Genomic DNA, 12,500 nt, shown 5'->3' with positions numbered 1-12,500 from the left:
TCACTGTTACCAAGGTCGATGTTTTTACTTTGTTGAGATATTTGAGACAGGAATGATTGTGCTTGTCTCCCCCAACGACCGAAGTGTTTCATAACTAGAGGCACGAAGTTGAGGCATAGTCTACCCGGCAGGACCGTTGACTGGTATTTCTCGACTTTCCTCTCTTCCCTTCTTACCGCTGCTGCCCCGTCTTCTCGGGCTGCTCTTGACAAGATATTGGCACACCATGGGTGGACCAAAGACACATCTAGTTCAACGTCTGTTCCGGTTACTGGATCCATGATCGCTATGTCAGGTCAATCCTCGCAATCACAGTACCTTTCTCTGGGCTCTTTCTTGTGGTTTATGTGTAACTGGCTCAAACATTCGGACCAATACCTACAATGGTATTATGGGTCCAGACAGGACCTCCTCCAGTCTTACACGTCATGAGATGGTATCCCTCAGAATCCAGGTCTTTCCCACAATCGCATCTTGTAATCCATTTTGAGGAGTCTACCGGCAATCCCAGTCTCAAAAAGGTCGCTAACTGAAATTCTTTTGGTTTTAGTGCAAACCTTTGTGAGTTCGGGATGGCATCTAGCCATGCTCCCGCCCCTCTTCCTTGAATTGGCCTCAAACGCGATACTTCTTTTGGACAAGTAGCTGAGTCAATTCTTTCACTGACTTCAGACCTGAGCAGACTGTCTGTTAGCTTTCGCTGTCTGTCTGTCTGTTTGTCTGTCTGTTTGTCTGTCTGCATGCTTTATCTGTCTGCTTGTCTGTCTGTTTGTTTGTCTGTCTGTCGTCTGTCTGTCTGCATGCCTCATTTGTTTGCTTGTTTGTTTGCCTGTTTGTCTGTCTGTCTGTCTGTCAATACAAACATTGAACTATTATACACCATCTAAGCAAAGCAACTAAATACTACCCAAGCCAATAGGGCTTGGTTCTACTGTACCTACAACTATTTATGTTTATGTGGCTGTCTCTTGAAACAATCTTCTTTATTTTTCTGTCAATCACTCTAGCATTTGATTGTTGTAGACACACAGAAAACACAGATCTCCAGTATGTCTTGAAGGTTAATGCATTTGGCTTTCCGTCTTCGTCTCTTGATAGCTGTAACAGTTTCTTCAAATAGTCTTCAGCTTTCTCTTCCCAACAACCAAAATGTTTGAAGGCTATAGGCACAAATGTTGGTCAACAACCTCCAGGCAAGAGTTCCTGGTCGTACTTTTTGATCTTCAGATTTTCTCTTCTGGTTGCCGCTGCTCTCTGAGTTGCAGCTGATAAACCTTTTATTTCATTACTCCAGGGATGCGCTAGAGCAATATCCAATTCAAGATCCACTCCCGATGCCAAATCAACTACGACTATGTCTGATCTGTCTTCAGAATTGACATACCTTCCTCTGGGTTCTTTTACGTGATGGAATTGCAGTTGACTCAAACAGTCTGACCATGCTGAAACCATGTTGTTATGGCTGATTACCGGGCCGCTCCAGTCTTACATGTTATTAGGTGGTATCCATCTGAGTCTAATTCTTTCCCACAGTCACACTGACCAGAAGCCAAAGGCATTTGGCAGCCCAGTCTCATCAAGGATGCCAACTCTCTGTCTGTCTGTATGTATGTATGTATGTATGTAGGTATGTATGTATGTATGTATGTAGGTATGTATGTATGAAAAAATGTATGTGTGTTTGTCTGCTTGTCTGTCTGTCTGTCTGCCTCCCTGCCTCCCTGCCTGCTTGCACATCTTTCTGCTTGTCAGTGTTTTATGCTCTACCATTTCTACAGGGTGAAATCTCTCACAGTTTCACTACAGAAGTGAAGTTTGATCCACTTGGTGCCGGTCAAGTGTGGACTAATTCGGTTGAGAAAATTACTCAAGGCAAAAAGCCATCCGAAGTCGTCCTTGCACTCTCACTCACTGAAACTGGTTAGTGCTGTATGTATATGTATGTAACCTGAAATGTAAAAGTGACTCGACTATACCAACAGGGCAATCACTCCCATCTGCAACAAATGTCTTTTACTTCACTGGATTTACGGATGTTGCTCTGCAGAAGGCAAATATTAATGTGTCCAGTGTTGCACAGTCGAGGGCGAATGAGGCAACGTTTACTATTAAATCTGACGTCATGGCTCCGTTTGTGTACCTCCAGACAAACGTAGTGGGATACTTCAGGTAGACACGCAAACTGTGTGTGTGTGTGTGTGTGTGTGTGTGTGTGTGTGTGTGTGTGTGTGTGTGTCTGTGTCTGTGTCTGTCTGTCTGTCTGTCTGTCTGTGTGTGTGTGTGTGTGTGTGTGTGTGTGTGTGTGTGTGTGTGTGTGTGTGTGTGTGTGTGTGTGTGTGTGTGTGTGTGTGTACATGTATACATATACGTATGTATGTATATTGGGATTTCAGTGACAATGGCTTTTTATTGGTCCCTGGTCGACCACAAGAGATGACATTCACTGCATGGAAACCATTCAAAGTGGATGACTTCCAGAAGAGTCTCGAGATCAGGTTGAACACTTCCAATCACGTTGCACTGATAACTATGTCAGACATGCTGTTGGTGTAATTAGGAGTGTGGCCGACACATACAAGATGTGATGTATGATGCATCGATGGCTGCCTTTTACTGGACTGACTGCAACATGGTCAGTAACTGATTGTTATGAGTTTTACCATGTGTTGTCATGTAAGTTGTTGAAGTCAAGTGCTAGTGTCTCTAACGCTCAATAGAAGGCTTAGTAAGTTGAATGGTGTGATATGATCTGCCAATAGTTCACCTTCTACGGTATGTATGTATGTATGTATGTATGTATGTATGTATGTATGTATGTGTGTATGTATGTAGGTATGTGTGTATGTATGTATGTATGTATGTATGTATGTATGTATGTATGTATGTATGTATTTATGTAAATATGTTAGTATGTATAGCACAAGAGACAATGAGAGTCATCACAAAGCGGTGGACATGCCATGTGTGTGTGTGTGTGTGTGTGTGTGTGTGTGTTTGTGTGTGTGTGTGTGTGTGTTTGTGTGTGTGTGTGTGTGTGTGTGTGTGTGTGTCTGAGTGTGTATGTATGTATGTATGTCCACACCATAACAGGATGGATAGTTATTCTGTTGTCTGAATTCCATGTGTATACACACCACTGATACATTGTTTTCCATACAAACGCACTGACAACTTAATCAATTTCTCACAATTACATTAAAGCCACACCCACATCTAGTACACCAATACATTCCCTTCTATACACTAACTCTTAATACATCTACACCCTTCTCTCACTCCACTTTCATGTTATACGACTGATGCACTTGGTTCATCGGATTCTCTGACGACTTCATCCACTCCTTCCTCAGCAGCTGCTTGAGTTGTGACATCCGTAACGTCGGATTCTCATCCTTAAGCTCTGCCATCCGCCTTTCTTCAAATGCAGCATAACTGGCTTTCAGTCTTCGCTCTGGATGCCTCTCAATGTCTGGCTCTTTCACTCTCAACACAGCAATGGCGTCTTCAACTGAGCGAGCCTCGATGCCTCCCTCAGCAGCAAGGAATTCGGCTACAGCTTGATTTGGGTTCTCTTCGAGAGGATCGTTGTGTGCAGTGGCGCTTGGTTGTTCTTTTGGAGCTTCTAGTTGGGCTCTTGCAATGTCGGCCCTCGTCACCTTTACTGCTTGTGGTTTGCCTTTCAATTGTGCTTCTTCTTCGGCCAGCAGAGATGCAGACTCGCGTTTCCTTTCAACAGTTTCTTGACGCTTCTGTGCACGTTCGGCCTAGAAACGACCAGAAAGGCAACGCATGCTGGACACTCCTACTACATCTAAAAGTTGTGTAGTTGTTCAGGTCACAAACAGAATGTTTGTGGACAATCTGGGTAAGTAGGGTTGATGAGTATAACACTAAATACATGTGTACAGATATTATTTTTAAATATTATACGAATTATTGTTTGAATATCCGGGACTACAATGTACCTACGCGCGTTAGTGCGGTAGTGACTACAAGCAACGTCATAGTTTTTCATTCAACTTTCAACAGACTAGTTTACAAGCTCGAGTTCAACGAGATAAAGCAATGTACGCAACAGTCAGTTGGACTTACTTTCCTCTTTTGCTTTTTGTGGTAGTCAGCGTCTTGTTCTTCAAACTGTCTCCAGTACGCGTCTTCTTTCTCTTTCTCTTTCTTACATTGTGCTTCCGCTTTAGCTGCATCACGACGCGCTCTTGCCTCTTCTGATTTTGAGTTAGTTCCTTTTAACCGTTTAGGCATTACGAAACCTGCTGTATTGCACGACGCACTGAAAGTTACATACGGGATTGGCCTCGTACTCCAGATCTAATGCGCAGACAAGTTGTGGTGTGTCTGCATACCGTATGTGTAGCTGAATGAGATGTAGGGATACTACAGGTACGTTCAAATGCAGGTTTTAAGTCGACTGTATTTTAGTTCATACTCTTGGTACGTTGTGGCTAATGTTAACTAACCAATATCTACGTGTACACGTAAATACATGTACTGGTTACCACTAATACTAAAAATGATATACTGCACTAAAATGTCACACGTGTAAAATTTTGTGTAAAGAAGTGCTGACATGATACAAAGGTAATTCTATTTAATTTTTGGCAATATATATCAAACGAGTCTGAATGAGTCACATTGATCTGGTCTAGGAATCCATCTACCATACTTAGACTCTGATAACCGTCTGTGCATGTCACTATTGGCAAGTTGATACATCACAGCTTTCTGCTTAGCTTTTTTGTATGTCTGGGGAATTGAATCTAGACAGACAAAAGACAACGCATGAAGCCAAAGTGTAGCTACAGAGTATCAGTATGTTCTCTATTACCTTGTTTTCCATAAACTTTTTCCCATACTTTTACAAACTGTTCTGCTAGTTTGCATTTACACAGGCGAGACATTTTTGCAGCAAACGGTTTACCTGTTCTTGCTTTGACTATTTCAAAATCAAAATCTTTCACCCAGTTGACACTCCATTTGGAAGCTTTTCGTTTGGAAGCTTTTTGTGGTTTGTTTTTCGAGAGTTGGGCACGAATGGCCTTTTGAGCTTCCAGCATAGTGCCGTCGTACAATTGGGGTTGCAGACTATCTGATGTACCAAATAGTCTCTCAGACACGGCACGCTTCATGCGCTTACTTTGGAACTGATCACCAATAATAATACTTGTGCAGTAGATGGGAGAGATAAAGTTACTCAGTAGAGCTCCTTGAATACCTAACACATTCCAACGAAGGAGTTTATCACTGCATGACATTGTACACGTAAAACCGTGATGCTTTGCGGAGCCACTGAGTTTGACTGTGTTTGGTATTCTTTCTTCCTTCACACGAAGATGACCAGGAGATTTTCTATAAAGTGAGTCTCCACATGGAGACCTGCTAATGTAGAGATGAAAATGAATGCCTTCTCGTAGTACAAACGTATCTTTCAATTTTCGTTCAAATATTGACTCATCAGGCTCGTTCGACTCTAGTGCTTTGAGAAGCTGTGAGTAGAGAAAACGAATGAGTGCACGCCTACAGACAATTTCAGCATGACAGTCGTTGATTGTTGAACCATCGCGTGATTCGGTGAGGTATTTTTCCAAAATGCACTTCGTTCCTGTCGCCAGAGCAACCACCTTTGGGTCACGTGCAACACCTTGTGATGTCATTATAAACGCTGATAAAATTCGATGATTAGTTTCAGCCAACTCTTTTGGAAAACATTCACTTTCATCAAGAGCTCTAAATTTTGTCCCACAGAGAGTCACAAAGTTCTTGACATCAGTTGCTTCTAGCCTAGCAGATTCTTGTCGAGGTAAAGATAGATCTCGGTATGCTTCAATCCCCCCAGTTCTTCTGGTTGCCTGACTCGGTGAGTAATTCCTAGACGTATACATATAATGCAGCACAATCAGAGTGATCGAAGAAAGCAATGCTAACGAGTGACGGATCATCTACTGATCTAGTCATCTGTACTAGATGTAGTGATCATTGTCACATGTCATCGCGCAGCTTTAATCAATCCGTCACACCACACAAATTTTCACTTTATCTAGACTAGAGTGAACGCATGCAGTCATGCGTTGAGTGCATGCATGGCGTGCGTAGTCAACTTAATTAATTAAACCTCAAAGCCAATTGCAAATGTACATGCAAACCTTTCCATTTGTGTAGATGATCGCAGAAGAGCCGATTGGAGCTGAAGGTACAACAACAATCTCGTCCCGGAAAATGGAACTATGTGAGTGCGGCTGTAGCCTCGCGTACCCAGTTATGGATCTTATGGATAAGGATTGTAGTGACAAGAGTTGCTTCTGTGCTTCCGTCGTTACTTCAGTATTACGTAATAAGTTGTACGTAGACAAAATTGAAATGGTTAGAGTAGAGCACCACTTAACCAGACTGCATGGTTGGTACCAGAGGGTGTCTGGATAGTGAGTGATCTGTCCCGGTCTAACTGGTATGAAGCGTTGTTGGCTGATTATTATCCAATGTCTGTAGCATATCAATAATGCAATTGTTATAACAAGAGTATAAAAAGTCTGAATTCTTGAACTTACTGATTTTTGTTTGTGCGGTGGCTTTGATTTCGCGATTTTGATTTTGTGTGCCGCCGATTTTGTTTGAATAACTAAGAAGCCGATATGAGCTCAGAACTGTTCGGATATCGGTGGAGTCTGGACAAGTGGAGTCCGGGTAAGTGGCGCTCTACAACACAACAATCAGTGACCGAGACAAGTCCCTCTTCGCGTTATTAGAAGCGATTGATTGTTTCTTAATTAGTAAGTTTCAGCTTCTCTTGAACTTTCCTTTTGTTTTAGATTGCGAAACTAGAATCTATAAATACATGTAGGCTGGTTCACAATATGTGACGCGAAGACGTGACGGACAGCGTACATTCGTGTACATAATATATGTACATTCCGTTCCGATAATTATACCATTCCCGCGCTGTAGCCTCGTACCAGACCCTCTTGCGCCGTCGTGCCCGGTTCCCCTATAACACGACAACGCCGGAGAGGGTCTGTGATGTGATCATACCGCCTACCGTTTATGCTATTAGATGATATCAACTTAGCTCGTATGTCACCAAGCCTCGGGCTACTAATACGATTAGTGTAATAGTTATTCTCATGTGTCACACGGAATGTCTTGCGACAGACTTGACCTTCCATTCGTACTCTATTTGTTTCCTTTCAGTGTTGGTATCCTGTCACTACGCAAGCTCTACGTATTTACCAACCTCTCTGGGAAAGAGGACTTCCTCTCCAAGAGACTCTAGAGCGGAAGTCAACACCGTGTCTGACGGCATGTTCTGCCAGGCTCCTAGTGTTCGCGAATCGTACTCGAGCTTCCCGATTCGTATTGTTCTCGTAGCCTAGCACAGTAATAGAGCGGCGCCTAGTGCATCCCTAGTCCAAGCTACCTAGACTGCTGATCGAATCACATCGGACCTCACAGCTTCAGCTAACGTAAATCGAACTCAGGATCGAGCTCCCTCTGTGAATGAATCTCTTTCCATGCAGCAAAATGAATCTCTTCTCATGCAGATGTACAGGAACGAAATATAAACAGTGAATGTACGCAATCGGATATCACAGCTAGCATAACTTTGATGGAAGGATAGATTCATAATTAACTAAGAGCACGAAAGTGTTGACGTTGGTGATGTGGGTGACACTTAGATGACGTGAGGTGACACTAGGTGAAGAAAGTAAAGAAGGCGGTATGATCCCAGACCCTCTCCGGCGTCGTCGTGTTATACGAGAACCGGGCACGACGGCGCGAGAGGGTCTGGTACGAAGCTACCAGCGCTGCATGATTACGTCATCCTCGTTTTGCGCTTCACTAATTGGGGACAGTACCTAATCATTTTCTGTTGTGGTACGTCAACCTCCCACGGAGCAGGAGAAAATAGAATGGATTCTATCCGTCCGTCAACGCTCCATCAAGCAATCCGTCCCCGTCTTGAGCGGCGCCTTGGATGTGGACGGATCGTGACGGACAGCTCTCCGTCGTATATTGTGAACCGGCCTTACCTCTCGTTTGACAAACTTTTGCTATATGTTTGATACAGACCTATGAGTCTCCTAATTAATTATGGCAGCGACGGATTGCGGAATGAACTTCTAGAATCTCCTAACTAAACGTTAACTAGTTAAGGCAGAAACAAAATTTTGCGCATCGAGCTTTTTTGACGGAAAAGACAGTCTCAGGTTGGCTTTGCCTGATCGCACAATGATGCTCATGGTTTATAGTTGCTACAATACCGCGGGTTTCCTACCAATTTCATAGCCAATCGACTTTCTTTCTCGTTGATGATTGCGCCACTGGCTCGGACTGTGCGGTATGGGTCCCTAGCTAGAGTTACGTCATGTGTCATTGTGTGAATGGCATGCAGTGAATTCATACATTATAGTCCGTCAGCCAACACTAGAAAGCGACAAGTTGCGTAGCCCCCCAAACCCGGGGAAGTTTCCGTAGTTGCAATACCCGAAGAGAAACCATGCAAGTGTATTTGCGATTGTTTGCCATCTTGGAACGAGGCCGTTTCTGAGTAACAAGAACGACTAGATTGACTAAGGCCACGCCCACGCAAATTCGCAGCAACAGTGAACTGAGAGTAAAAGACGAACGTGGTTCCATGCATAAGCTTTATAGACACTAGCTATATCACGCGAATGCTTAAACTAGTGCAGCTGTCTTTTCTAGAGCTGGAGGTAATGCAGAGCGGTCTCCAGATAGTATTTCTCACATTGCCAATAGTTATGTTGATGAAAGAAAACTCCTGCACTGTTGTTACACTTGTGCTGCTGCGTTTGACTGTCTTGCAACAGTAACGTGACCCTGAGCGTTCGGAAAGACAGTAAATACCTCACAAGTCGTGACAAACTCCCGGATGTAGGGCATGTATTTGTAATACTATCTACTAACTATCTAGTAGACATTAGTACAAGTGTACAATAATTAACATAAGACCATCGAAAGCAGGTTGTAAGCGTTACTGACATAAAGTGCCTAAATTTAAGGCTGTACTAGATCGCTCAGAATTATTTTAGTCATTATTTAGTGGACTAATGATTTCATAGAGAACCTACACTTAATTAATTAATTAATAACCAATAAAATGTAAAGAGCCACCTACTCATCATGTTTGTCACTAGCGTATGCATCAAAATTATCAGCTTCAAACTCATTTGCAGATGCTATAGTGGAAGCAGGCTGAAAAACTTCACGTGGAATTGGGTTTTCGCAATTGTCGCATTGGCACACATCTGTACATGGCAAGCAGCTTCGCTGGCAAAAGCAACGCTTAGCTAATTAGAGCTGCACCCAGCTTTTACAGCTGCAACTGATCAGTTTCAAAACGTCAACAGGTGCCAGTGGCTTCGTTGTCCATTCAATAGGTACTAACTCATTGTCATCACCAATCTGCCAACCTTGATTGTGGAAAGATGGTATATCAGGATTAGCTTCCATTGCACGTCGCCATACACCAGTCTGATAATTTGCTCGTTTGATATGCATCTTCAGAGCGTCTTGAGTAGGAGGAAGCTGTGCTGATTCTGCAGCTCGTGCACAGAATAAGGAATACCTCACACTATTAATGTCGGTGGCGACGTCATGTAACCGTAGATCTTACAAACGTAAGGTTGACATTTCTTAGACAATACATCCATGTTACTGTCAAAGCTTTTCCAATTGGCTGAATAGCAGTGCAAAGCGACTCATTCTTGTTTAGAAGTTCCGGTGGTGCAACTTTGCCTTTACCTGCGAAGGCGCCGGTTGTATCACAGCCTGTGAACGCATGGTATCCTGGCAAGGCTAAGCAAAGCTCTCTCCCGAAACTTCTTTCTACTTGAGTCAAATTGATGAAGCGGCGACGATTTTTTGTACCCGTGAGAAACACGATAGTTGCCGGTATATCGAAACATCTGCCGTCACTTCTGGCGTTAAATGCAGGTCTTGGTCGTCTTCATATTCTTCTGTTTGTGTGTTGCGTTTGCCTTCGTCATGCAACGACAGAGCTACTTTTCTCAGAAGAATCTCTTGGGGTACAGTAGCAGACGTGACCAGTTCCGACTCCATTACAGTTTGTTGATTCGCTAAGAATACTAAGCGACTCTGCTACTATACTACTTTCAAAGATGCTAACATCTCGGCTGCACTGAAGTTTGTCTAAAGCCTTTTTGTTTGTGTATGCTTGGTAGAGCATTGTCTGTGATAAGCTCCTATCGGTTTCGATTCATTTGTGCAAGATTATGTAGAACCGTAAAGACATTGTCTAGGCGAGTGCTTGCTGCTTGTTGCAACGTTCTCCAACTGGTTTGTGTAAGAGCCGTGAGAGGATCGGTAACATCATGACGAATATGGCACAGGCAGTGCTCAGAGTCAATTTTCGCTGTCTTTGCCCTCTGCAAAGACACCTGATGATATTCAAAACAAAACTGCAAAATGATTTAGAATTTGACATCTGTCAAGGTCAACAATAATGCAACAATAAATCTCTGACGTTTGGTTTGATATATAACTGTTCAGTTGACAACTTTACCACTGATACCGTTGAAAGCTGAGTTGAAAGCTGAGTAAGAACACTTGGTCGAAAGGAGACAACAAGTAGTTTGCTCACACATAAACTAACGTAGTTAGGCGAAAGCTCTTACTTCTAGATTGCTAACTGGAAATACATCTAAACCACAATCTGGCAGTGAATGCTTGTACTGTACTGTACATCATAGACTTCGATCACGGTACCGGAAGTAGTCATTACGCCCCCGCATCACAATTCTTTACACGAGGTTACGTAAATAAACGCAGATCGTCGTCTGTCTGGCGTGTTACTTGTTTCGCACACGTTCAGAAAATAATTTGGACTCTTATGAAGGCAGCCAAATGACAAACCGACGAGGTTATGAGGCCACGTGTCTGAGACCTGAGGTTGGGCAAGAGTACTGCAGAAAGACGGTTGATTTCCATTCGTAGAAGAACAGCAGACACCGTTTCACAGTCCACAATAAGGTAGCTGTGCATCGCTTTCATTCTACGTGATGCCTGCTTGCCTGGACATCTAGGCTTTCTGTTGGCAGCCTAATTCGCATTGGTACTGCTTTCTGTTTGCTTACAGTTTGTTCTACTGCCACCGCAATAGAAGTTGAACTGCTAATGAGCAATCTGGTTTAGTTTAGGTCTCTAGAAAAGTTGACAGACGCACAACTCAAAAGGTTTCGTCATCGCGTGTCATGTGATCACGTGTGATATTATATCGTAAGCTATTTGGCTAATGCTACGAGCTAACATGTTCACAATGGATGCTTTATGCCTCAGTAGTTTGCATGATGCGTTTTTACCCGTTTTGAGTGCTCTGTCGACTACAGAGTTAGCAAGCTCGCTCTACTGACTGTGTGCCACGCCCCTAAATTTTGTTGACATGCAGCTACCTAACGGCCCCGGTCTAGAGAGGCAAACAAGTGCAGTTGGAGTTCTCTCATACTGCTTTATCTTTTAGAGTTATCAAAACTTCCCCGGGCTTGGGGGGCTACGCAACTTCGTATAGAAGCGTCTTTTGGGGGGTTGGCCGACGGACTACATATATGACTGAAATCTACGTACCTGATAGACTTGTGTGATCCAAAGTCGTATATATATATATATATATATAAAGGTTAGACAACACGAGTAGCCAGCTGGGCGACCGCGGATGTCCGTGTCGACTTGTTTTTGAAAACTGAACCTGTCGAGTGAAACGGGGACTCGTATGTGTAAAGAATTTTTTTGGTGCCCGTGCGGTCATCATCCAATCACATGCGAATTCTTTCTATTTTAGGTGTAGTGTATGGCACGAAGTGTTTGACTGTTTTTGCCTTCTGTCTTATGTTTTCTCTTCGCGTCTAGTCTTAGACTCTTGGTGTTGGGCTCAATCTTGGGGTCTTTACCTAATGGCACGCGACAACTGGTCCTAGCCATGACTGCATGCATGGGCTCTAGACAAAAGTTAGAGTTTAAGTTAATAGGGTTAGGGTTAATAGCGTCTTGGACCACTTACGTCTATACCATGCACGACTGGTCTGCATGGGGACCAGTTAAGGCAGCCACAACCGGTCCCCGGACCAGTTATGGTGGGGACCATAGCGTGACATACGTTTCAACTGATTCTAACGCAGATGTTAGTATAATATGTATACATCGACCTTGTCCGTTGGCGTATGGTGTGCCATCAATGCTGAAACAAGTGCTTGAACCGCTGCTCGGCTAAAAAATGCTACAAAGCTAATGCATTGTGTCTGTAGTGTCAAAAGTCTATTGCATTGTGATTGGCCTAGAGAAACATTGTGTTCACTGCTCTACAGAGACGTGATGCTCTCCGTCTTTATCACTCAAAACGCTTTCCTAGTTCGAATAGTAAAATATTTGCGTCTTTAATTTAATTAATGAGCTCTATTTGTGTTTGTATTAGATATTAATTAATTTGTTTTGAATTTTTAGTTATAGTTTTTATCGGG

At 43.2% G+C, this 12,500-nt stretch overlaps 3 protein-coding genes across 3 annotated transcripts in view; 1 reads left to right on the top strand and 2 right to left on the bottom strand.

The window, feature by feature from the left end:
• LOC134191945 (beta-mannosidase-like) overlaps positions 1-2,730 on the top strand; it is a 13,967-nt gene extending 11,237 nt beyond the window's left edge. Inside the window, exons 23-26 of the mRNA XM_062660598.1 lie at positions 1,779-1,920; positions 1,983-2,169; positions 2,394-2,495; positions 2,558-2,730. Coding sequence (XP_062516582.1) covers positions 1,779-1,920; positions 1,983-2,169; positions 2,394-2,495; positions 2,558-2,585 — 459 coding nt within the window. The 3' untranslated portion in view covers positions 2,586-2,730. The remainder of the gene's footprint in view (positions 1-1,778; positions 1,921-1,982; positions 2,170-2,393; positions 2,496-2,557) is intronic.
• Positions 2,731-3,116: 386 nt separating this feature from the next.
• Positions 3,117-4,329, bottom strand: LOC134192068 (coiled-coil domain-containing protein 124-like). Its single transcript, XM_062660748.1, has 2 exons — positions 4,093-4,329; positions 3,117-3,764 (listed from the first exon to the last, which is right to left on the bottom strand). The coding sequence occupies exons 1-2, from the start codon at positions 4,258-4,260 to the stop codon at positions 3,273-3,275; spliced, it is 660 nt and encodes a 219-aa protein (XP_062516732.1). The 5' UTR covers positions 4,261-4,329; the 3' UTR covers positions 3,117-3,272.
• A 485-nt stretch (positions 4,330-4,814) lies between these two features.
• On the bottom strand, positions 4,815-5,897 carry LOC134192453 (double-stranded RNA-specific editase B2-like). The gene has a single exon (XM_062661191.1). It carries the CDS (start codon positions 5,895-5,897, stop codon positions 4,815-4,817), a length of 1,083 nt encoding a protein of 360 aa, XP_062517175.1.
• Between the last annotated feature and the right edge of the window lie 6,603 nt (positions 5,898-12,500).

The sequence above is a fragment of the Corticium candelabrum genome, chromosome 16 (genome assembly GCF_963422355.1).
Source record: "Corticium candelabrum chromosome 16, ooCorCand1.1, whole genome shotgun sequence".
NCBI classification, from domain to species: Eukaryota; Metazoa; Porifera; class Homoscleromorpha; order Homosclerophorida; family Plakinidae; genus Corticium; species Corticium candelabrum.
This window is presented reverse-complemented; position numbering and strand designations above follow the sequence as displayed.

What these genes read in the sequence shown, in the direction of transcription:
- LOC134192453 (XM_062661191.1), bottom strand. Translation starts at nt 5,897, where the DNA reads ATGTATACGTCTAGGAATTACTCACCGAGTCAGGCAACCAGAAGAACT.
- LOC134192068 (XM_062660748.1), bottom strand. Translation starts at nt 4,260, where the DNA reads ATGCCTAAACGGTTAAAAGGAACTAACTCAAAATCAGAAGAGGCAAGA. An exon ending in ACAAAAAGCAAAAGAGGAAA is followed by an intron (nt 3,765 to 4,092) that starts GTAAGTCCAACT and finishes GGTCGTTTCTAG; the next exon opens with GCCGAACGTGCACAGAAGCG.